This window comes from Gadus macrocephalus, chromosome 14, assembly GCF_031168955.1.
Source record: "Gadus macrocephalus chromosome 14, ASM3116895v1".
Taxonomy (NCBI): domain Eukaryota; kingdom Metazoa; phylum Chordata; class Actinopteri; order Gadiformes; family Gadidae; genus Gadus; species Gadus macrocephalus.
Window position 1 is genome coordinate 8,190,744 of NC_082395.1, and position 25,328 is coordinate 8,216,071.

General features: G+C 42.5%; 1 protein-coding gene across 3 annotated transcripts; it reads left to right on the plus strand.

The window, feature by feature from the left end:
* usp10 (ubiquitin specific peptidase 10) lies at positions 1 to 24,313 on the plus strand. 3 transcript variants are annotated; one of them, XM_060070539.1, is made up of 15 exons: positions 1 to 291; positions 10,459 to 10,527; positions 10,789 to 10,834; positions 11,151 to 11,210; positions 12,167 to 13,540; positions 14,027 to 14,118; positions 14,753 to 14,862; positions 14,987 to 15,045; positions 15,134 to 15,237; positions 15,597 to 15,696; positions 16,606 to 16,783; positions 17,716 to 17,881; positions 19,647 to 19,791; positions 21,328 to 21,393; positions 21,528 to 24,313. In XM_060070539.1, exons 1-15 carry the CDS (start codon positions 271 to 273, stop codon positions 21,713 to 21,715), a joined length of 2,778 nt encoding a protein of 925 aa, XP_059926522.1. In that variant the 5' UTR covers positions 1 to 270; the 3' UTR covers positions 21,716 to 24,313. The 3 variants fall into 3 exon arrangements, with proteins under 3 accessions (XP_059926522.1, XP_059926523.1, XP_059926524.1); XM_060070540.1 differs by having other exon boundaries at positions 12,170 to 13,540; XM_060070541.1 differs by lacking the exon at positions 11,151 to 11,210.
* Positions 24,314 to 25,328: the final 1,015 nt, after the last annotated feature.

Below are 25,328 nucleotides of genomic sequence, written 5' to 3' on the forward strand. Positions count from 1 at the left end.
CGTTATTCTATGCTGCTAGTCACTGTCAGTATCCACCAACCGCGCGGTAGCTAGCTAGCAAGGGAGTAAAATGCTAGAAATGGCGATGACAGTAAGGGAGCAGCATGATTTGCTGTAAAATGGTTTAAAGTCATATTGTCAAAACACTGGTGGCAAAATGAGAATGACGTCCAAGTAGGCCATCATTGTTAACGGTTACTAACACCCCGTCACATCTTCTTGGGAGAGTTTTCATCTCATCGGAGGAGGGGAGAAAATCTCACCGGAAGCATGGCTTCTCACAGCAACCAGGTAAGTTAGCAGCTAACGTTAGCAAGCAAAATAATGTCTTACGCTACCTTATTGCACTCACAAATAATCATTGTATTTGTCGTCACTTGACCCACAACAGTGTTGCATACGCCCTGCATTCGACACCACTGTCTGTTCTTTCATCGAGCCGTCAGAGTACATGTGTCATTGTGGTGTGCTGGAAGTGCTTGCCAATGCTGCCATAAGGGCTAGGGAGCCGTTCCCCCATTCAAACGCCACCAGCATGGTGACAGGCCCAGTCTTCGCTCATTCAAATAGTCCACTTTCGTTTGCGGTTTGCTGTAAATTTAGATTGTTATGAATGCCTTTCTTTTCATTTATTGCATCTGGGTTGTAGCAGGTGTGATTATTGTTACGCTATTGTTACCCATTTGATACTGTTAATTCAAAGAAATAAATGCTGCGTTCATGTACATAACCCACCTGCTCAATGCTGAGACGGGCCCTATGTAATGAATAATTAGAGATCGTTTCATGTTATTGAAGAATGGAATCGTCTTTGAAACTCTATTGGTTGATTAGATTAAATTATATCACATTAAGTCATAGAGTAAGATGACTATATTGCAATCTTGCTAGCTGCTTTTAGATGGGTGGTGTGGCATAACCAGAGCTAGCTTGCTAGTTAGCTAAATAAAATGCGACAGCGTGGGCTATAGCTTAGCTGAAAGGGGTTTGATCTTGATGCAATTTTAATTGGAAAAAGACATTTGAACCATGCACATCATTCGTTCTTGTGGGTGCAATGTATTCAGGGGTCGTTGTGCCTTCAACACCTGTTTTGTTAGATGAAACTGAACTCGCTAGCGCATAAGTTGTGTAATATTTCCAACAAGTTTGCCATCATGTGGATAGGCCCGTATTTTAAGAGCGACCAAGCAAATATGTGCTGAGTCAGTGGTCTGCTTTTCAATAAACTGAACTTACTAAATATCCTAAACCATTGTTAAGTGAATTTCTGCCTCGGAGCTGTCAAAATCGATTTAACATTGAGGTATATGGCTGTGTCACTTTGAACCAGGTAGATGACACCACTCACTTGTGTTTGCTTGTATTGGTTTAAACTTCACCACAATCGTTTGGAATTCAATTTTTGATTTTTATTAATTGTGCAATATAATAAAAACTGGATTAACTAATATATATCGCATATCCTAAAATTGTGTCATAGAATGTTTATGGGTCAAATGTCACTTATTGACTGGATCTTTTGAGATTTGGATTTGGCAATCATAATCCAATTCTCATAGCATGGTGGTTTACTTGTTGTGCAGGTGTAGCAGCATGCAATAAGTACTTTAGTAAGGCCAATATATATATATTTTTTAGTTAAAATCATTTTAAACTGATCATCATAGTAGTAGACTTCTTGTAGCTGGTTCATTCCCAATATATTGAGTCTGCAACATAATTTGAAGGACAAACTATATGCCCTCAGCTGAACATGCTCAACATTATGATGTTAGGACTCTGTAACCAAGGCAACCAGATACTTGTAGGATACCAACGGTAGAACATATGACAGTAAGTTAGTGACAATACTGAATGCTGTTTAGGATGTGTAAGATTGGGGGGGTACTCGGTAATGATCACTGGATATGACATTTCTGCAATGTTCCTATGTTGATAAATCTGTAATTGAGTAAAAGGAGGCACGTTTTCGCTGGTCCAACATGCTTGTAAATCCAGATTGCTCTGCGAGCTTGGGCGGGGCTATGATCTCTAACATGGTTGTCTCTCTATGCTCCGAACAGCCACAAAGGCATAGCCTCATTCAAAGACAATCGCTGTGTAGTCGCTGCTAACCTGGCCGAATTTGGTCTGTTCTGGCAGAGCTATTGCAGATACATCTAGGTTTCAACAGTCAAGCAGGAATTCATTGGATATCCATATTTATGAAAAACATTTACATAAACATTCTAGCCTCAGTGATAGCTGCAGGATTAAAATCCATCACCATAAATCTGCATTTGATTGTTCTTGAATGCACCCTTGGCTAAGCTAAAGTTAGCATTTCAAGGCTAGCTCTCTTGGACGAGTCAACCGCTTTCTCATGGCCGTTGAAAATGTATCTTTCACAATTAATAAAAAAGCCGGTAATTACCGCAACTTATATTTGTACAATTTACAGAATGTTGACTCCTGATTTTGAGCGGGGGTGGGAAATGTCCTTCTGGGTAACGTAAGTAAATGAAAAATGTAGCAGATCACAGTAGCCTGACACGACAGCCAGTGAAAAACGATAATAAATATTGGAAAAATAGGACGTGGGGTAGGGCTGAACGATTTGGGGAAATGATCAAATTGCGACTATTTCAACCAATATTGCGATTTAGTATGCGATTATTTTTATTCACTAAACAAGCAATAAATCATTCTGTAGTATGACCAACACAACATTGGAAGCAGTCAACATATAAACGGCTCTTTCCTTTAGGCCAGGCCTATGTGTTGAGATTAATTGATGCATGAATGGATATTATAACATCTTAATTTAACTATTGAATTGTAAAATAGAAATATTACGACTCGTACTGATCTCCACTCGGTAAGTCCGATTTTAAACCAAGCCTTTGCGATTTTGCATATCTCGTTCTCTTACATCGCGATGTTGGTTTGAAATCGATAACTTGTTCAGCCCTTAACTGGTTACATCGCCAATGTCTTTATAAGGACAAAAGTTTTTGGCTGCATTTCTGCCTTAATTCTGCATATCAATTACATTTTACTCAAATATCAAAATGGCACTAAGTAAAAGGGAAGATCAGTTGCATTACACCTGTTTTTTCAAGAGAAACAACATCTGGTTTAGCAGAGGAGCGGAGGCAGTTAAGGATGTCCCAAATTGCTTAACACCTAGGCTGAAGACCATCCTGATCACATGACCTCACAATCTTTTGCTACACGGATCAGTCTGGCCCTAGCGACGCCCGCATAGATTTTGAGACTGCAGTGGATACACGGGATAAAGGAAAACAGTGAAAGAGTATTTTACACTGAAAATCTCCAGTAGTTCTTGTTTAATAGTTGTTATTGAGTAGGTCTGTAATAACTGCCTTTCTGGCTGTGTTTATGTGATGTTAACATTACCGCTTATTGCTTTAGTAGACGCTGTTACTGTATTGTCAGCGATGGCCTGTATTTTATGTAGGGATCGACCGATATATCGGTCGGCCGATAATATCGGCCGATATTCGCGGCCGATATTCGCGTTTTTTACGTGTATCGGTATCGGCCGATACGCGGCTGATTTTCGCCTTTTTTTTTTTTTTTTTTTTTCTTACTTGTTCTACCTCACCTGTTTTTAATATTTGTTAAATATTGTTCATCTACTTGTTCTTACTTGTTCTACTTCACCTGTTTTTTTACTTCACCTGAAAAAATATCGGTATCGTATCGGCCCTAAAAAATCGGTATCGGTCGATCCCTAATTTTATGTCATCCACTGTAATTTCAGGAAATCTATGTGGGCACCTAGAGCTCCTGACTGATCACTTTACCTTACATGATCAGGATGTGCTCCAGGCTACTAACCATCCCCTCAGAAGGGGAACTTAAAATGGTATGCATAATAACCCTTTTTGCCATTTGCGAAAGGCATTGGATGAGTTTTTGATGTTCCCTCGACCACTACAATGGGTCCTCCCCCCACAATCAGGCACGGATTTTACTTACTTATGCTGTAGTGATACAGGGGCTAGGATTGGGCAATCGTCTACAAGCTTCCATCGTCCGATAGCGCCCCCTAGCGATCGCTGATGGTCGATACTATCGGGGGGGCATCTTTATAATAATTTTATAATATTAATTATTTCTAATAATTTATCACTTTGAAAAAAATCGCATTTTTATTTTTCACATTTTTTCCTAAAAACAAATACGATGGTCTTCCCCTTGGTCCAGCGTGAGCCGTGAGCCTCCGCTGATTTAAGTTTCGATGCGTCGGCGCCGGCGGCGCTGTCATGATGACACACGCTGATGACACACAGCTCGTAGCTGTGTTCGAAATCGTTCCCTATCACGGATATAGTGCACTATATAGGGTGCTCGCTATTTTGTAGTGTTGTTCGAATTCTCACTGGTTAATTTCATGCCCTATATAGTGCACTTAAAATACCCAAAATGTGAGTGTACATATGATGTTCCCTACGTGTTACTCCCATATACCACAATGCAATGCAGTCGTGTTTTTCCGGAGGAGAAGAAGAAGCTCAATAACCGCAAGCGGCGAAAACGACTACATTTAATGATGGAGTCTCCGGCTTTCGTTTAGAAATATCAACAATTTATTTGGGATTTAACAAGAAAATGAAACATTACAATTAATAAGAAAAACCTTGTTCAAGGAAATGTAACATTCAACATCAATACAACCTCCAGCTTTCCTCTAGAGTGCCCGGTTTGTTTACACAATCTGGGCGCATCTGTCTGCGTCACACAAATACCCGGCGCATTTACTGACGCAAATTACGTTAAGAAATGTTCAGCGTAGTGTCCGAATTCTCGTTTGTTCGTTCCCTATGTAGTGCACTATATCATGAACACTAGGGAATAGTGAGTGAGTGAATAGGGAACAATTTCAAACACAGCTCATGTACCACAGCTGTGACCCGGAAATGGTGCAGCGGGGTGTGATGTCATTTCGCCGTGCGAGCAGACCGGTAGGTTTCGAGCCCCTCCCCTCTCCTCTCGCAGCAGTGAGTGAATACGGCAGGTCAGCGCTACATAGTATGTTATCCACCGGTGCCAGTTAATTAGTTTCAATTACAATTTGCGGGGCTTTTTAAGTTGAAAAAATAGCTACCACAGCGCTTTAATTAATTATTAAAATATAATTATCGCCTTTTTATCGGGTACTTGAGACGATCGACGATGGAATCCATCTATCGTCGATAGAATCGACTATCGGCCCATCCCTAACAGGGGCCTTACCTAATATAGGTACTTTTTTGAGTGCTAACTTAATCTCGTTCAACAAATCTGGTCTGATGTATTTTAGATCTCATCTCATATCGTGTTCCACTAATGAATGAAGGGCTGACCTTGCATACACTGACAAACGTCTAGCTGGATAGCGGATCCGTAAACTTGATGAGATGTCCAGGTTAAATCATCTGACCATACATGAGCATTTGCCCTCCTTCTGATGGATTGCTTTTCCCCTTTGGGCCGTCTTCATGTCCCTCTTACGCATTTAGCTGTAGGAGAAGCACCTCACCAGACTTTAAAAGATGCAGACTGCACGGTCAATCCTAGAATCCTTCATTGTATTCCTTAAAGAAAAAAAAATGAAAATCATGGAAAGAACAATTTTATTTTTCTGCTTTATCAAATAAAACATGAGCTAGAGTCTTAAGATATAGGAATAAAATAAATGGACTACAACAAAACTAGCGAACGATTATGGCTTTGATGATGAGCCTTTGATAATGTGCTTAAGTTGGCAGCAACTAATTGCCAAAGCTCTCCCCTTCTACAAATAACTCGTTGGTAATTTCTCATAAACATGAATTCACTAAAGTCATGTGAATGATCACACAGAACCACGTTTTTTTTTTGTTGACATGTGTACTTTCTTTCGTCTTCAAAAATCAAGGGGCGTATTAGCACTGGCAAACTGTCAATCACACTCGATGGACCAACGGTTTTCGGCTTTTCTGGTGGTCTACCCTCCAGAGATGCACCTGGTTTATTATTTTAAGGTGTGTAGTTTGCATTGCGGTTGTGCTGCTGGGAAATGCATTAGTCATTTTACACAGTGAATAGATGTCAATTTCGTTGCATGCTCATTTAAACATTTCCCATACTTTTGAAGCTTTCGATCTGAGGAAGACCTTTGCGCCAAACTTCTTCGGTAGCAGTATCTTCTGTAGCCGTAATATTTTTTTAAAACTGCTGTTGACTGTGGTGGTAGAAATTAGACCGGCCGGCCACCAGTCAAATGCATGAATGGGAAACCCTGTGAGTACTTAAGGTTAATCATGTGGTTCACGCATACAATGGTTTGTTTTAACAATGAGAGTTTGACACTAAAAACTGCAATCAGTGTCTGTGTTAACTGCTTTTGCTTGTTTGTATCATCGAGAAAGGGGAGGTGACGGGACATATCCGATAAACCATTGGTCAATCTTCATAATGTGGCTGTTTTTTTTTTTTTTGTCAACTTCTTGTGAACAATGTTAAATAAAATAAAAATATAACCTGGAGTATTTCGACTAACCTGTTAACAAAAGACTCAAATTACAACTGAATATAGAACAGAAAAAAAACGGTGTCCCACAACACTACCTAGATGTATATATACTTTTCAGTCAAGAGACAACCACAGATATCATGCCATGTACTTGAGGTAGACCACAGTACAACTCAAATAGACAGATACAATATAACTGATGGTGAATGCATGGAAATCATGCAGATGGCTAATATGCCGTAATCCTCTGTTTAACTAAACGGCAATGGAAGCTTAGTGTGGCACGTTTGGCATGTGTGTGGAAAGGGGCACAGGGACATTCTTTCTGTTGTGATGGCCGACGTCATCAGGCCATTGGATTATAGTTGACTGTTCGTTGCTTATAGTACGATTTCAGTGTTGAAGGGGCTCATTTGCAAAGATGTGCATAATATGCTTGAATAGCATTTTCTATGCCTGCCATCTCAACATTTAATGCTGCGACAGGATTAGTGCTGCCACTAAGTTAATTGCATCTTTTCTCGAGTGTAGCTTTCATTTACCTGTAACACCCTGCACCACCAACAAACTATACAGGATTAGAAATTGTCGAGTTTTGGTAACAAATGCTCCTAAAATGCAACGGTGTATATTTAGTTATGTGTAATCATTGTCAGTGTTTGTAAAAAAATTTATAAAAAATTGCACCAAAACATTTATTAGCAATTTAAAGTTTTCCTTTTTCTTGAATACTTAAGTAGACTCAGTATAGGCCTTTTTGAGATTATTAACCTTTATTTGTTGGAATATGAATAGGTGAATTAAAAGAGACTTGCACTAAAATTAAATGCAACGTGCGATTCCCCTCCGTGAGTGAGGGCTGGCATTACCATTCCATGTTTTAGAGATAATTGGGGAATACTTTAAATAAGAAAAACATTGCAAGCGCTGAAACCTGTTTATTATGGAAATGTTTATTTTCCATTTGTTTGAGTTTAATGGGGACATATTATGAAAACAATTTTCCTGGGATTTGTGGTGTTTTGGGTCTCTGGTGCTCCCACACGCATACAAACTTTGAAAAAAGTCTGTGTACATGATTTTTTTTGAGAGATTCATTTCTGTGAGTACCCCGCCTACAGTTCCCAAACGAGCAAGTCAGTTTCGGCACCCCCTCCTACGTAGGAAGGGGGCACATTTGAATATTACCTCCCACTTCCCCACCCCCCTTCAATCAGAGCATAGCTAAGATTTTGTGGACCAGCAGACGAGCAGCTCAGCGGCAGCCCGGCAGCTCAGCTCCAGGAGTACAATCCCTTTCTCCGCCGGAGCTGCCGAAGCTTCGGCGGCAGTCCCGAGGAGGGGACATGGAGGAGAAAGGGATTGTACTCTCGGAGCTGAGCTGCCGGACTGCAGCCGAGCTCCCCCCGCCGGAGCTGCTGCCGAAGCTTCGGCGGCAGCTCCGGCTGGTGTACTCCGGGAGCTGAACTGCCGCCAAAGCTTCTGCGGTAGTCCCGCAGCTCCGGCGGGGGGAGCTCGGCGGCAGTTCAGCTCCCGGAGTACATCCGCCGGAGCTGCGGGACTGCCGCAGAAGCTTCGGCGGCAGCCCGGTGGGGGGAGCTCGGCGACAGTCCCTTTCCCCTCCATGTCGCGGTTCAAAATTGACTTCAGAGAGTCAAGGCCAAAGTTCCTTTCCCCCAATTCTTCTCAACCATGGCCGAGATAACCCCCAATACGAGTCTTTACTTGTCGAAGTACCAGAGACGTCAGACGCAGTCTTTATGAATCATATCATCTGAGGCGCATATAGCTTTTGGCTGCGATATATAAATACCTATACATTATATAATATTATTTTATATAGATATAGCGCTCAAGGAGTCCGCAAACAGCAAAAATCACTTCTCCTCCATGCTATGGTTCACTCTGACAGCTCATTGGTCAATGGGCAGCAGCTCATTTGCATTAAAGCTGCAGTCAACAGAAACGGCGCATTCTGATGGGACTGAAACGGAGGGGAATAGCCGTAGGCGAGGTTTATTTTTTCCTAAAACCTATTTCCCGCAAACGGCTTCAAAAACATGTTTTCTGGAACTCGTATACTATGTTTACTTGTTGGGAAAACACCAAAGTATGTCTTTCATTCAAGTGAGTTCCTGTCAATCGCTTAAACTAAACTAAGAAGAATTGAATTGGATCATGCCCTTGTACGCTTCATTTGGTCTATTGTTAGCGTGATCTGATGACTGACAAAGGAAGCGTTCAAAGGATTGGCTACATTTCAGTAAAGCCAAAGATAAGGAGGACGCTAAATGCAGATTATGCCGAAGTTAATTTATCGTAGGAAGGGGGGAGGGGAATCCCGAACGACGAAGCTTGAGCACCTTTAACACACTGACCTTTGTGGCACAGAGGGGAGATTGATATTTAAGGTAGATAAATAAATGGGTACGCCAGCCTACTGCATGGTTAAAATAGCCTGTAAATTACTCCTTCATAAATACTAAGCATTAACGAACGCTTGGGCATGGACAAAAAAATATATGGAACATAAATAATAAATACATGAAAGACCAGTTCTTTCATTTATTGGCGGGACAACAATAAATTTTCTGAATTAAGACATAGATATAGATAAATCATTAAGCAGTCTGCTATGATATCCATAAAAAGTAACAACCCCCTTCCATAAGCACCAGTGCTGCAAAGTTAAAAAGTCAACACCAAACCTGGTTATAGATGTTGTGGTATTTTTGTTTATACTACACCTTGATATATTTTCTCTCAGTTTTTTGCTGTTAATTATGCATGCTCACGATTAGACGTCGTTTTGATAGATTTCTAGGCATTTTCCCTTTTGTAGACTAGTTGTTCAGAATGCTTCCTGTTAACTCAGTGAATCTAGTCGTAAGGAACATCACTACTGTCAATGGAAGGCATGTGCTGGAGCTTTTCAGCTACAGTGTTACTGGGATTAAGTTAATTATAGCCAAGAGAGGAAAGCTGGTTGTCTTCACGAAGACAAGCAGCTCCCCTGAGCTGAGCTGAAGAATCCACATTACTAGCTTCAGTAAATTGTTTCCTCCATAGATGAGTTTGCTTGAATGAATCTGTTGGTCTAAAGTACACTGCCTTTTCAGAATTCAAATATTTTTGCATTTTTGTGTCCAAAATAATCGCAAAAACTACAGCCTATTAAATCTCTTTGGCGCCGTTAAAACATTGATTGTTATGGTTTTGTGTTGCACAACCTAAATGATTGCATTATGGTTGTGACCATTGTTTAGGGAAGTATTTTAGTAGTTGCGGCTATATCATTACTATTAAATAACATGACGTCAAACGTTACTTAATGTAACCCGAATAAAACCTTAATCCAATAACTTGTCTGAAAACATGATTTTCAGTCACATCGGGCAGATTTCTACCAGCAATTGTGTTAAGGACAACAATTCCCTTGATCCAACATTTCACAACGTCATTAAACTACATTCAAACTACTTTGTTATCGTCGTGATTGAGGGACCCCCAGTGGCAGAAATTACATTTCAATCAAGTATTACTACTAGGGGTGCAATGGATCACAAAGCTCACGGTTCGGATCATGTCACGGTTTTTGAGTCACGGGTCGGATCATTTTCGGATCAACAACAACAATAAAGATAACAAGACAAATGTGACTTTAAATAAAATCTTCAACTGTGTAAAAACAAAATAAAGTGAAAAATTTGGTAATAATCCTGCTTCCTTTAAGCATGGTCAATATTTAAAAAAAACCGAGCGAAAAGACTACAACCAAACCTAAACACGTCCGACTTTTTTTTTTTATCAGCCGATCCGCGGATCACTTGTGTCCCGAACCGTGATGGTTGATCCGTACGGATCACGGGAAACCCGTGAACCGTTGCACCACTAATTACTACTAAATATTCTGTCCTAATGCTTTTGGCAATGTTTATCTTTTTTCTTCACAGTACATCTTTGGGGAATTTAGCCCTGACGAAATCAATCAGTTCTTTGTAACTCCACGCTGTTATGTTGAGGTAAGAAACATTTGTATATAATAGAACTTTGGATCGCATGTGTGCAAACATTTGAAAGACAATACTGTTATTTAATATTGCCCATATTTACAGTCAACATTATTTCCGATCTGTATTGTTCTCATTTGATACATCTATCAAGGAGAATCGTTAACATTACGATATATCTGGATGATGAGAATTGGCCAATCATTTTTATATTTTTTGTAGAACCCACAATGTATTTGAGTATTAACCTCTTGACCTCAACTATTCTTTTAGCTTCCTCCATTCAATGACAAAGTCCCCTGTGTCAGTCAGTCAACTGGTAAGTCTACTTGATGTTCATCAGTTACTTTTCAAATTGTATAAGCAGCACCTGTCCTCTTGGAGGTAGGCAAATAATTCCATGTCATGACTTTATGATTTTACTTGAGTGTTTTAAGTCATTTAAGAAAGCTTGAGTTGGTTGGACTATTAATGGCAGGCTGATAGCTCTGTTTAGGCAGAGAATTAGTAAAGCTACAACCAACCTCACCATTCATTAAATTTAAAGCCACCAATGTGTCAGTTTTTTTTTTCTTTAAATGGCAGCCTCTTCATATAACAATTGATCCTTACCTTGATTTGTATTGATTATTTAGGAAGTCACTGCACTCCTGCTGTACCTTACATTATGGAGTCTTTGAGACGGCAGGTTTGCGGTGAGTTTGGGGTCTGACTTGAATAGGTGTCGTACTTCTGCTTACAAATTTAAATCCAGGATTATATAACTGGTGGCTTTCTAAACAATGTCCATATCTTTTCCTGCCTGTTTGTTTAATCTTTAGAGCTCTGCATGCTCTGACACTTGACAAAATTATATTTTTTATCCTCTCTGCATTTGGGGTCAGGTTTGAATGTCTTGTTACCTCTGCGATGAACTGAGCAATCCCATTCTAACCTTACTGACATGGGCATAGTTATTTGATTGCTAACATCTGTACAGCTTCTGACTTCAATTGAGTTGTGATTTCAATCCACATGCAGGATTGTCTGCATTTTCTTTCTCTAAATACTAACAATTGGCCGATTGGAGGAAGTCCATCCTTTTCCAACTTTGACTTGCTATACCGTGGGGTCTGGGACCCATGTTTCAAAGACGACTCTTGCACCCTTTTGAAGGGCACTTGATGTGTTTTAACTGACTTGCACCTACTAACGTTTCTCTTTTTGGTCTCTTTACAAAATCTTAAATAACCTATAATTTGAATGTTGAGTGACTCTTATTGATGTGGTTTATCACTATGCTCTATTAAGAATAACCTATTTGCTCTTGATATAATGGTTATGACGACTTAAGTAAATCATAAGCACAAATGTAAAGCTTGTTAATAAAAAAAATACATTAATATTTATCTAATTTAGGAATTGTATGTTTACATTATATTTTTCTTTGCCTTTTTGGCTTACTGCTAAGGACCGTCCACATTTTACTAGTTTGTCATGTTGGATTTATTGAAAAGCGTCTGAACCAAATCAGAATGCATATCAAAGTTCAGCATTACATAGCATCATTGTATGGATTGGAATGAGAAAAGTCTTGTTTCTATTGTGAAGGAGAGGCAGGCAGAAACCTTTTTTTTCTTAAATGTCTTTGCTGACTTAATGTCGTTCACAGCAGAAGACTACCAGCCCATTGCGTTTGGCGTGGACGAGGTGATGGACACTACTCCCATTGGGGTGAAGGACCCCCTCTTCAAGGTGTCCAGCACCCTCAACCCCCAGGCCCCAGAGTTCATCCTGGGCTGCCCGTCGACACAGAGCTCCCTGCAGCCCGCCGGCCCGCCGGCCGACGTGATGGACTGCGTCCACTTCGACATGCTGGACGGTCCCGACTCGATGGCGTCCGCTGTCGCCAATCACCAGGACTGCCGGGATGGGCCGGACTGCCGGGACGGGCCGGACTGCCGGGACGGGCCGGACTGCCGGGACGGGCCGGACTGCCAGGACGGCCAGGACTGCCAGGATGGCCAGGACTGCCAGGACGGGCCCGAGGGGCAGGACGGGCCCGACGGCCAGGACATGGACGGCATGTCTGGAGGCCTCGGGCCTCGGGAGAGAAGGAAAAAGAAAAAACGTCCCCCGGGATACTACAACTACCTTGAGGGGTCTCCCGGGTACGGCGGGGGCGGTGGAACAATGGCAGACGGCCTGCCCGTGCCAGGGCTGCTGAATGGACATGCACTCGGTGCCCCAAACCACGGTGTTGACAATGTGGTTGCCCAAGCGCTGTCGGGCGCTGAACTGTGCTCCTCTGGCCCCGTCTCTGTTGCCACACCGACGGCGGCGCAAGCCAGTTTTGCCCCCGCGGCCACAGTCGACCAGAGGACTTGTGTTAGCCCTGGCCTCTCCTCTTTGGACTTAACGGGCCGAGCCGCCTCTTTATTGGACGGTAACCACGCGGCGTCCTCGTCTTCCGCCTCCTCTCAGAGCAGCGGGCTGACCGAGGACCCCCCGGCGGCCGATCAGCAGCCGGACCTTTTGAGCCGCCAGAGCCCCAAGCGCCCGGACAGCGGTACACAGAGCCCCTTCCCCTGCCCGGTGTCCCCCGTACCCCCCGCGGCGTCAGCGGCCGGCCCCCTACCCTCCTCGGAACCCGCCGCCCCCCCGCCGCCGGAGGAGGCCGGGGACTTCGGGGTGGCCAACGGGCTGGCCGGACCCGACGCCGTGGACGGCACGGAGGGGCCCGCGGAGGAGCGGTGCGAGGCGTCGGGGCCCGTTCAGCCGGCTTCCCCAGACTCTGCGGCCCCGCTTGTGTCCGAGCAGCTTCACGCGTCGTCCGCCCCTTCGGCCAACCCTCCCAAATCCTGGGCTAGCCTTTTCCACAAGTCCAAGCCTCCGCCTGGGGGCCCTCAGGCGTTTGTGGAGGTGAAGAACGTGGTGGAGGTCGTGGCGCCCTCCCCTGTGGTGCCAAAGCAACCGGAGAAAGCCGGGGAGGTCAAAGAGAGCCCTGTCCATGTGTCAGAGGATCCTTTGGCCCCTAAACTTGCAGGTAGTGTTATTACCACATGCATGCGTTTGTCTTCTCGAGATTGGCGCCTGTGGTCGGTTTGGGTGCTATCGTTTCATTATGCGTGTCTGGCAGAAGCCAGACGTTGTTGCTTCTCTATGATTGTTCGTCCCCACCAGATGGCAGCATTGAGTTGGTTGTGCTTTCTTTGCACCCTTATTACTTTTTGTTGCTTATATTGGTGTTCTATGCCTTTTTTTTTTTTTTTTACATTTGTGTTGTGTATGCATTGTGTTGAATACTTGTCCACGTTACCATGGTAGTAGTAAGGCCTGTCCTTGCTCACACTCATCCAAACCAGTTGTGTCATTTGCAAATGAGGGTAGAGTGGAATAAGGGACATGGTGGCTTTTGGTTAACCGTGGGTACACGCCCGCATAATACCAAACCGATGTGTTTCGGAAGGGTACATTTAATTTGACTGCATGGAGTTGTTCATTTTGTTTTTAAACAATTTTTCATTTCCAGAACTTATTGACAATGTGAAGTTGATACACAAACCAGTGTCTTTACAACCAAGGGGACTGATCAACAAGGGGAACTGGTGTTATATCAACGCTGTATCCTTTTACATTCGTAATTGTGCCCTCTGGCCTATCATTGACCTGATGCTTTCTTGATATCTACGTCTATAGAGGTCATGTGAATGCATCCCAATAATTGCAGGGAATTTCCCACTTTGTTTGCTCAATACCATATTCACTTGAAGAGGATGAGCAGAATGAAAATTGCCCTGTCTCAACAATATATTGCTCTGTTTGGTATGCATTGCAATTTGAGATGAGCGATGTAATGGTTTCCACTGTTTTGTGATGTCACGTCTCAACACGGGACGACAACGTAGAAGGACGCCAAAATAAAGCCAGGAAAATCCCTGGTTGTCTGGTGTTTTAATCTAACCAGACCAGTATGTGCAAAGTGATGACTAAAGAGAAACGCTTTCCCTATTCCCTGACATTTCTACAGTTGGGAGAGGAGCATCTTTATGCCATGATGTGACTTATACAAAATTACATCTTTTGGTCTTCTATTTCATTCCAGGCTTATTCAAAATGAGACATTTGAATGTGATGGCAAGCTTCTTTTTTTAATGAATGCTCTCATCTGTAAGTTAAGTTTCAATGAAGCATATGGGTGTCAATGATGCATTAATCGCAATGGAGAGTGGCTGTTTCCTCTTAACTCAGTTTTCAGACCCTACAGGCGCTGATTGCATGCCCACCCATGTATCACTTAATGAAGTCCATTCCTCTGCATAATGACTCCAAGAGACTTTGCACCTCCACACCCATGATAGACAACTTGTAAGTAACCCGGAACTCCTTCCTTCATCACACAAACACGTTTTATCCAGATGGTGGTTCATTGTGAATGAGCAATCATACCTTGATCAGTAACCACCACTGTGTATACCTCTGCTCCCAACAGTGTTAGGCTTGTAAATGAGTTCAACACCATGCCCGTGCCATCAAAACCCAAACATCAAGGTAAGTCGGTCTGCCTGCATCCTGACGTCCTCAAGTTTCGCCATTGATTTTTCTCATTTTGTTATTAATGCTCTTGTTCAATTCTCAGCTGCTGGTGATAAGCTAGTGAAAGACATTCGACCAGGTGTACCCTTTGAGCCAACGTACATTTATAGACTACTTACACTCATCAAGTCAAGTCTCTCCGAGAAGGTAGGATTTTGCTTCGCCATCGTACCCAGATTAAAATGTCATAAACCCTTTTTTCTTTTCTATGTACTCAGTAATATGCAGTCAGTAAACAAAATGTTTTTTTTTAATAATTGCTGATGACTCATTCATGATTCAAATTGAAACTATTTGATGGATTCAGCACAAGTTCTGTTGATGAGCGCTTCTCAGGTCATCTTATCTTGCGTGTCCAGTCCGTTCCATGAACACTCGCACAAGTTTCCCGGTTGACTCATGCGAGTGTGTGCAACATGCGTGCATTGCGTCAATTTGTAGTTGTGGCGATTCGAGGTGAGGAAACAATGTTTAATTGGTGTGGGGAAACGGTGTTGTGTGTTCAGGGTCGGCAAGAGGATGCAGAGGAGTACCTCGGCTTCACCCTCAACGGACTGCACGAGGAGATGCTGGCCTTGAAGAAACTCCTCTCGCCTCATGAAGACGGTACATGCTCATCAGAATGATCGGAATTCAATGAAACAGAGAAGGGTCTGATGGCATAGGGAAAAAGGCCTGAACCGCATGAACACCCCGTTGACCTTCATTGTGCTATTAAAGTAGTGATGCCTGTTTTTGTATTTTGGCAGACAGAAGGGTACTCTATTTAACCCAGAGGAGATACTTCTGACTAAATGTATACAAAAATAATACAAATTGAGAATATAAAATGTAGGGGAAGTGATCTAAACACAAAATGGCAATGCATATGGGAAATATAGCGTATGTACTTTGTTTTAAAATGCACTTTAGTGGCTTTCAAACATAGTGTCTCTTTGTTTTAATGTTGCATTGTCATTTAATATAATATCATTCAGTATAAGATGAGCTATTTTGTTTTGCTTGTTGGTTTGCTCTGTATTTGCCATGTTTGTTTTATATTTATATGGCATGTGGAATATATTTCCACGTTGTTATGTAAGCTGTGATGACAGCCACTCTTCCTAGGCATGCTACAATCCCATACTCACTCATCCAGACCAATTGTGTCGCTTGAGGTCAGAGTGAAACTAAGGCACATCATTTTTTATGTTTTGTTTAACGTACTTAGTCCAAATGACTCCAAACTAATTTGGAGTTTCCATTACTTAATTTACAAGTTAAATTGTTTTCACTCTATCACAAAAGATTATATTTAATATTTAAATGGAATTATAAATTTTTTGCTGAATCAATATAAACTCCTTGTTTTGTAGACAAGTGAACTCTGTGATATAAGTGGAAAAAATAAGTTAAACCTAAAGTTATGGCTACTGTGAGAGTAACTTAATCCAGAGTTTACTCGTGCCCATTTAAACCATTGGTCCATTACCTCTACTACCATTGTTTATTGTCATTCTCTTTGGACCCCTTCAGAATCCCCAACCCGCAATGGGCCCGCGGCCCAGCCCGAAGAGGACCAGGCTGCGGACAAACAGGAGGAAGAGAGCGAGGAGGAGTGGGAGCAGGTCGGACCCCGAAACAAGACCTCCATCACACGCCAAGCTGACTTTGTCAGCACTCCCATCACTGATATTTTTGGGGGACACATCAGGTATGCTGTAGGCTTTTCCACACATCTTCTATAACCTTATCTTGGCTTTGGCTTCAAACTTGTATCCCTAAGCTTGATCCTCGATGTAACGTGTATAAACAGAGAGCCAGAATAGTATTGTGCCATGGTTAACTGGGTTAAACTAGGGCCTGTTGCTGCTAAGGACCAACCTCAGCATACACCGTACCATCACAAACAACACTGCTACAGGGTGCGTCTAGCCAGACACCAGACCTTTGGGTTTCAGCTCTTGTCACAATAACAGCCCCTGTGGTTCGTCTGTGGTCCGCAGCCTTAAATGCCAAAGTTCTACGTTTTCACGTTTGCAAACTGCAGAGTCTCCAAACTAGTGGAGTAAGCTTCTAGTGTCAGTGTAGGAAGCCTAAATGTCACGCTGTACGAGGTCCGAGCTGGGCGCGTTCCAAGCCCCCACTCGTTTCCCCAGCTTTCCAGAGGATGGTTTTCCCTGGTTCAGTGTCACCCGGAGAGAAAGGCAGTGCTGGGTTAAATGGTCTTGGGGTCTGATTTGCACTCTCTGGCAGGGATAGATTCCAACAACCTGATTAAATGCAATGGTTATTCCGCAGGAGAACAGGAATTCTAATGACATGCAATTCTCTGCGACACGTGCATTGTGTGTTTTTTATGTGTGTTAAGTGTTGTACTTGTTATTTATGTGCCGTTTTTGGCTTTTTGTCTTGTTATGTTGTTATTGTTGTGCGATACATGTGAGCATACCAAAACACACTCCTATCAACTGTATTTTCTATATTGTTGAAATGGCTATAATAAACTTGATACTTGAAATACTGAAGTATTTTCAGTCAGAACTGCAAAATGTATCAATGTTGAACACCGTGAAATGCTAATAATTTGTACAGCAGGCACGAAGAGTCCACAACTATTCCTCATTGTCCTTGTCTCCCTGTTAGATCCGTGGTGTACCAGCAGAACTCTAAGGAGTCAGCCACCTTGCAGCCCTTCTTCACCCTGCAGCTGGACATCCAGTCCGAGAAGATCCGCACGGTTCAGGAGGCCCTGGAAACCCTGGTGGCCCGGGAGTCGGTCCAGGGCTACACCTCCAAGACTAAGCAGGAGGTATGTCTGCTGTGCCCCGTCTCGGGTCCTCTCCTCCCCTGTGTTTATAGCATTGCTGTGGGCAGAAGCTGGCCTAGAACATGATGTACCACGATTGTTCTCGGAGGTTAGCAATGGGCAAGACATAACTCGGAGCCTCAAGTACCCTTCAGAGGAAAAACAAAAAGCACTTCTATAAACATTCAAGGAATAAGCAGAGGTTTGTAGGGAAGCCAATATCTTTATTAACCTCGCTAGTCGAGTCATTAATGATAATGAAGTAAAAGTAGTCATCCAAACTATTTCTGGAGTAAGAAACGATCTTGTGAAAAGAACACTACATTTCTGTGTTGCTTCATACGATCGGATTGTTGAAATAAGCACGGCAAGATAAACTAAATGTCTGAAATATAAAATGTAAATCCTTGTCCATTAGAAATGAGCAAAATATAACCAGAGCTCAAATGGTTCTCTGTATAATGTCCCCAACTCTGTGAAGGCTCCGCCGTGTCCATTTCATCGAATGCAAGTACAACATTGTGGTTCTATTGAAGAAAAGCACAATAGCCTAAATCTGCACCTAATAGCCACCCAATATTCAAAATATAAATTGGAGTCCCTTTCAAAGTGAACAATGTCCCTAGACAACTGCAGGTTTTTTTTTATCCATGAGACGCGCTGCTACACTACGAATTACGCAGTGTACACTATAATTTAAAACCTTCCAACGCTGCAACATTTTTGTGGCGGATTCTCAACGAGCTCGACCCTGCGTCGATTAGTCGTGCATCAGCCCGGATGCCCGGTCAACGGCTTCTGGGGCCAGTCGATACCTTGACAGGAAGTGTATCGTCCTCCCTGTGAGCGGCGAGTCGCTGACACGGTCGCGTGGGGCTGTGACGGCCAAAGCAGTGACCAATCAGCCCCTTTGGCTCAGTCCCCAAACACAATGTACATTGATTAAAAATGGATGAAAATAAAAGCAAGGAGCGGGATTTAGCCGACCATAAACTCTTAGAAGTATTTTTACCTTACAAATGTATACTTTATTAAATGTAACTGGGCTGTACCCCTGGGCTTTGTCGCCCAAACCGTGGTAGCGGGATTGGCTGAGCTGAAGGTGGGATGGGGTATCGGATGTCCAGCAGGACTTTTGGACCGTGTCCTGCGGATCCCAGAGTACAGCTTCGTTCCTATACTTATCTGTAATGATACTTACTTCTCTTACCTCCATTTTAAAACTCTAGTTTCAATGTGTCATGTATTGTCAAGTTCAAAGTAAAAAGATTGTTGGACACAACCCTTGCATGCAGTTTGCCATGCAGCTTGACAATACTGAGGATAGTATGTTGAGCATAATGGCTTGTCTTTCAAACACAGAAAGGCTTCCCATGTATTGTCCGAGCTTTGTCATGGAACATCTGCGTCATAGCAAAGCAAATTTGCAATGGAGTTGGCAAGTGTTTTTCTAAATTGAGGATGGGAATAAGCCTTGTTCTAGAGGCAGATAATTTGGGGAAACATTCTAACTGAACTGCTTCCTTGATTGAGACAACCATTTCAGGGGTTTTAGAGCAACTATAAACCCATTTGAACTTGCCTTTTGGTACTTTAAGCAATCCTTCAGTCAACATCAAAGCTCTCAAATAGTACTGAGAACCGCTTGTTCTGTTAAACTTCCTGTATTCAACTTTGAGATGGCAGTGCACTTTATGGGGCTATCCTTTGGGAGCTGTGGCGGTTTCCTTCCGAAGCACTAAAGGGCATTCTCTCTATCCCGCCATAGATTGAGATCAGTCGGAGAGTGACTCTGGAAGAGTTGCCCCCGGTGCTGGTTCTCCATCTCAAGAGGTTTGTGTTTGAGAAGACTGGAGGATGCCAGAAGCTGACCAAACACATTGACTACCCTGTCGATCTGGAAATCAGCAAAGGTACGAGCCCTCGATTGTACAAAAGCCTTCACGGTTACTCAAAAAAACACCTCCCCCTTCTGCAACAAGGAACAGGAAGGCAACATATTGTCCCCGGCTTTTCGGGAGATATTCCTTGAACATTTAAGATCTAAACATCCCATGAGGACCAATGGCGTTTTCTACAACTAACTTCTGACTAATTACTTCTTCTCGCTATACTTTAGTCTTGTGATTGGAACACTCTAGGGCTGCACGATATGGGCAAAATATGATATCCCGATATTTTTGGGCTGAATGGCGATATACGATATATATCTCGATATTTTCTATAGAGTGGGTTAGATGTTTTTTATGTAAGTCAAAAGCCACATGTGAGATGTTGCAAGCACTTTTATTAAAACATAGGTCCATATGACTGCAACATGTGATTTTGTATCGTTATTTTCAACAGAATTGAATGAACATGTTAAAAAAAAAAGGGACGTTTTTCACCTTCACAAAATAATCACCTATGCAAAACAATATAAAGCTGTAGGTTACACACATTAGCTACCATTAAGAGCATTGGCTTCGTCGCATTGTCCTGCGTACTACGGTGAGGGTTTCAGTGCGCCGTAACTTTAATCCCCCGCCCCCTCCCTTCTCCGTTCCATTTGGGAACATGTTTGGTTTCATTTCGCTTGTTTCGTATATTTTAATTAATTAATTAAGAGCGTCACCAGAGGGCGCCCCCAACACATTTGCCGAGCGCCGGCCCTGGTTTCGGGGCAGAAGAAACTGTGATGCAGCAGCACAGCCACGGAGTTTTACGCATTCCTCATACTGCACTTTGTGCCGCTGCTGTAAATGGTGAAACAGATTTGTCGTGCTTCCACTTTTAGTCGCAACGGTTTTGCTACACTCTACAGATGACCTGCAGCTGCTGCTCATCTGGTTTTTTTTAAACCCAAACTATTTCCACATTATGGAGCCGTTGTTTCTCCTCTTTGAAACAATTTCGTCTCCCGCCGCCGTCTCGTTTTCTTTACGGGTATCCTCCATGCTTGTTGTGTTGTGAGGGGGCGGCGGGGGCGGGAATGAGGCGTCTTTGCACACGGCACGTTCGGAAAGACAGAGTGAGAGGGGGAGGGGTCGCGCTCACAGTCTCCAAGGCAAGCGCTGTAGACGCTTGAGCGGGAAACTGACCATTTTAACGCATATCGATATAAACGATATTGTCAAATCTTGTATCCCCTTGGAAATTATATCGATATATCGTACATAGCCGATATATCCTGCAGCCCTAGAACACTCCTCTCTATTTAGGGGATTTGTTTCATGGCGTAGGTCTGGACACGTATGCAGCAACATGCGTTTCACACCTCGAACGTTCCTGATTGAAATTTTATTGTAGAATGAGGGTTTCAATATATTTTGACAAAGGGAATGAGTGCAGTGATATTATGTTCCATTGCGCACATAGAGGATGATTGTTAAAACCGAACTACGGTGCTAGGATTCCGTCACAACGGTCTAGAGATAAATGTGTTTGTATTTATACTTTATTTCTTTCAGATCTGTTATCCACTGGAGTGCGGAGTAAAGTGGTGAAAGGCCTCAGAATGTACAGGCTATTTGCAGGTGTGGTTGGAATTCATTGAAAATTATTGATTGTTTCTTAACTTTAAATTTGATGCACTCTGTTACTTCACCAGGGCAGATATTAATGACATGGTCTGACTTTGTTTTCCATTGCCAATTCCCCCCCACCCCAGTTGTCTATCACCACGGAAACAGTGCAACGGGCGGCCATTACACTACAGATGTCTTCCACATTGGTCTGAACGGCTGGCTGCGCATCGACGACCAGGCTGTTAAAGTTATCAACCAGTACCACGTGGTGAAGCAATCTGCGGAGCGCAGTGCATACCTGCTGTACTACCGCCGGGTGGACCTGCTGTAGACGTCCCTGCTCCCCCTCCAACCCCACACTAACAAACACTCACACACACAAACGCACACACCTGCCCGTTCACACCCAACACAACAGTTCTCAACTTTTTTAGACACCAGTTTCAAATTGCTCTCGACTACACTCAGATTCTCACATGCACACCCCATGAACAAGAACACTGCCCTCTTCTCTTACAAGTTTGATTTCTTCTCTCCCCCCCCCCCCCCCCCCCCCCTGTCCTGCTTTCCAGAGAACCAGCTGTTCCTTCACCGTGTCCCTTGCATTGTTTTTGTGGTTGAGTGAGCGAAGCGCGCTGCATTCAAAAAGAGTGACAATGTCCCCCTCCCCCCCCCCCCCCCCCCCCCCAGTGACTGCTTTCTCTTCTCTGTGCACCACTGCTGTTTTTTTATGCCACAAGGAGGGACTGTTATAAGGTATGGGGGGGTTTTGGGGAGGGGGGGATGTCGTATATCGGGACAGCGTTACCTCTAACTGAGCTTACAGCTTGGTTCATACGGAATCACACAACTACCACACTGGGCTACAGTTGGACCATTGGGATTCTTTTTTTGTTTGGATTACCTTCCAAATTCTTCTTGTGTTTTTTTATTCACTCGAAAGAAAGATGTCTTGGACTGATCGGTGTCTCGCGGAACCGTAGGGGAGAACGGTTTATGGTATCGAATTGGCGGCAGACTAACAACCCCGACGGAATACGCCGTAGAGCATTGAGGAGAAAAACGAGTCAAAGGAGAAGCCCACCACCAGCAAACTACATGACGTCACCGCGTACGTCTCTGGAGGTTCCCATCGCTGCCGCCATTTTCCATTTCTCCTTTAGTTTCTCTTGTTTTTTCTGTTTTTGATGCTTTTAAAAACTTGGTAAGACATGAGCCACCTGAGGGCAAAGTAAGGAGGTTTTAAAAATTAACCAGAAAACTGCTTCCTTTGAGAGAACCGTGTTATTTTCGAGGGGTTTAGAGTTAGAACTATCTAAACACATTTTTAAGCGCTTTAGAAAACGATAATGAGAAGCCTCCATGGACAAACGCTAATCACCTATTAAAGGCAAGAACACAAGGATGCTCATTTTTTTGTGTGTATTTAAATACATTTCAAATGAAATCAAGTTAACTCATTCAGCGCCTGGCTGGCTCCTGTGCTTGGCTGCAGGCTCTGAATAATGTCCGTGGAAGTATGGCGACAAATGAAGATGAGTGCCATTTGCAAATTCCATCCTGCTCTTGATCAGTATGCATTTCCTTCTCCATGTATTCATTTTCCATCGTTTTCTGTATTGGCTGAAATAAGGTTACAGCGGTGTAAACGTAACATCCGTGTTATTCTGAGCCACATCGCTCCTGTACTCCTTAAAATGGCAGAAATGAGGGGGGCTGCCTTATAGGTTCATGATTTAATTGTTTTCATTCTCAAAGAGCCTGGTCCTATAATGGCAGCATCTGTGGATACAATGTCTAAAGTGCTGGGACAATGTACCTAGTCTATAGATATTACGTTAGTAGTTTTTTATGTGGGACCTCATTATGCTCGTCGAAGATGTAGGTAAACCGTGGAAAACAAGTGGCACCTGTGCTTGGCTTAAAAAAAAAATCCCCAAAATGTGCACACAAGTAAATTATTTTTGCTTTTGTTGAGGACATTGATTGCTATTGCATCAGCTTTTTTTTGGTTACTAAAATATTGCTTTTGTCATTTTTTGATCTTCCCTGTTCTGTCACCGCACTCCCAAAAAAGCCATGCCTCCTGGAAATGTTGCATTGTAATTGCTAATACAAAAAATTCTCCCACGCTAAAGCACAATGAATAAAATCGAACACTTTGCTTGAAAAGTTATTTCCCATTCTTTATTTACAGTAGATTTATTCTGATCTTTTGCTTTAAATACCATCCGTTGTCAAACTCAGTATTAAAAATAAAGCGGTCATAATGAGCTTTACCCACCTGGTTGCTCAATATCCATATTGTCAACTTTTTCCAAAGAAAATCTGATAATTTTGTTGCTTTGTCCCAATTCCATGTTCTTGGAGATTTATTGAAGCGAGGTACTCTGCTGGTAATGGTTCTTGTCTATTGTGGCAGTTGCACACACTGCTGCAAACCACAAATCGGCCATTCTACATTTTAGGTACTGGTATACAGATTCCTAAATTTGTATTTTTTTTTCGTTTCAATTTATAATTTAATATGCTATATCTTGTATAGCTTGAACAATAGTACCCAGGACTGTATTTGTTTTTCATTCAATTCATCCTATACCCTATTTGGTACTGCTTCAGCTGTATATGTTCTGTTGTGGTTTTCAAAAAGTTGCCAGGAAAACCAAAAGACATGGGACCTGCTGCCTTCCATGGAATATTAAGAACATTTAACCTCCAACTTCTATTGTCACACAACTTAACAACACGTAACATACGTCTGCTTCATTCCTTACAGGAAAGGTTTTTGTTTATTGATTGCTGATGAAAGGAAATTTGCTAATGGATTTGTAACCCATCTTTAATGTACCCATTGTGACATTTCTTTTCCCTTTTGAGGTTGTTTGGGAGGTGAAACTGTAAAAAAAATAAAATAAACACCTAACCAGTCGGACTTGTAAACATTTTATCACACTCTGGTCATGTAACGTTCTGGTTAAAGGCTTCAATGATGTCGTCATTTTCAATGTGTTCTAACACTTTGCCACGATTTAAGATATTGACCTGGGAATCAGAACCTATACTGTCCATTAAACTTAAGCCTTTAGCATTCTATTTTTATTTGTTCAATTAAAGGGTTGTGCAGAACGCAGTTTGCTTACAGCAGACAGAGGATTACTTGGCTTTCTAATATATCTGCAGTTTCTACACCTTGGACTGGCCTACGGGATAATGTGCACAATTAACCAAAACAAATGATTAAATAAAGGATGAAAAATTAAAAGATCCTTAAAGGTTGTGTTTATTTCCATTTGTAGCAAATCCCCAAATATGTCAACCCCTTATCATTTGTATCTTCTACCTGGCCTTCAAAGTAACTTGGTTGGTTGAATCGTTTTAACTAGCATGTCCCTAGCACACCTTCTCATGCCCTGTTAAAGGGTAAACAGGAAGCATGCCACTTACTAAAAAATCTGCCAACTAAGTGTTTTCCTCCCTTTTAATTCCTACTAAACTACACATATGGCCAACTGTAGGAAAAGCAGTATTTCACTTGCAAACCTGACTATTCCGATTGAAGACTTTTTTAAAATGTTAAAACACAACTACAAGCTGGCCTGTGAATAAAGCCAACAGCATGGAAGATAAATTACAACCTTGTACACTGATAGACCACCTATACTCAGAGGTGCCTCTTTCAACCACTCAAGAATTTGACGTTTATAGTTGCTTTGGCTCTGTCTTGCTTTTTTAAAGCTTTGAGTGGTTTGTTCTTACCACGAAGAAGACTGGTCTCCTATAAAGTCAGCGGAAACCAAGAAATTTGTAATGACTATATTCTTGTGGTTGTGAGCCTGGCTTAGAACGACGGCATCAAAATGAATTGAATTGCCATTTAAATGTGTTTTTATGTGTTCCTGTGCAGAGGTTGTCATCCTAAAGTGGTTTTGATTATATCCTACACA

Excerpts from the sequence above, each read along its gene's own strand:
- usp10 (XM_060070539.1), top strand. The coding sequence starts at position 271 with ATGGCTTCTCACAGCAACCAG. Across the intron at positions 10,835-11,150 it reads CTGTGTCAGTCAGTCAACTG|GAAGTCACTGCACTCCTGCT; the intron begins GTAAGTCTACTT and ends TTGATTATTTAG. Across the intron at positions 16,784-17,715 it reads ATTTTTGGGGGACACATCAG|ATCCGTGGTGTACCAGCAGA; the intron begins GTATGCTGTAGG and ends TCTCCCTGTTAG.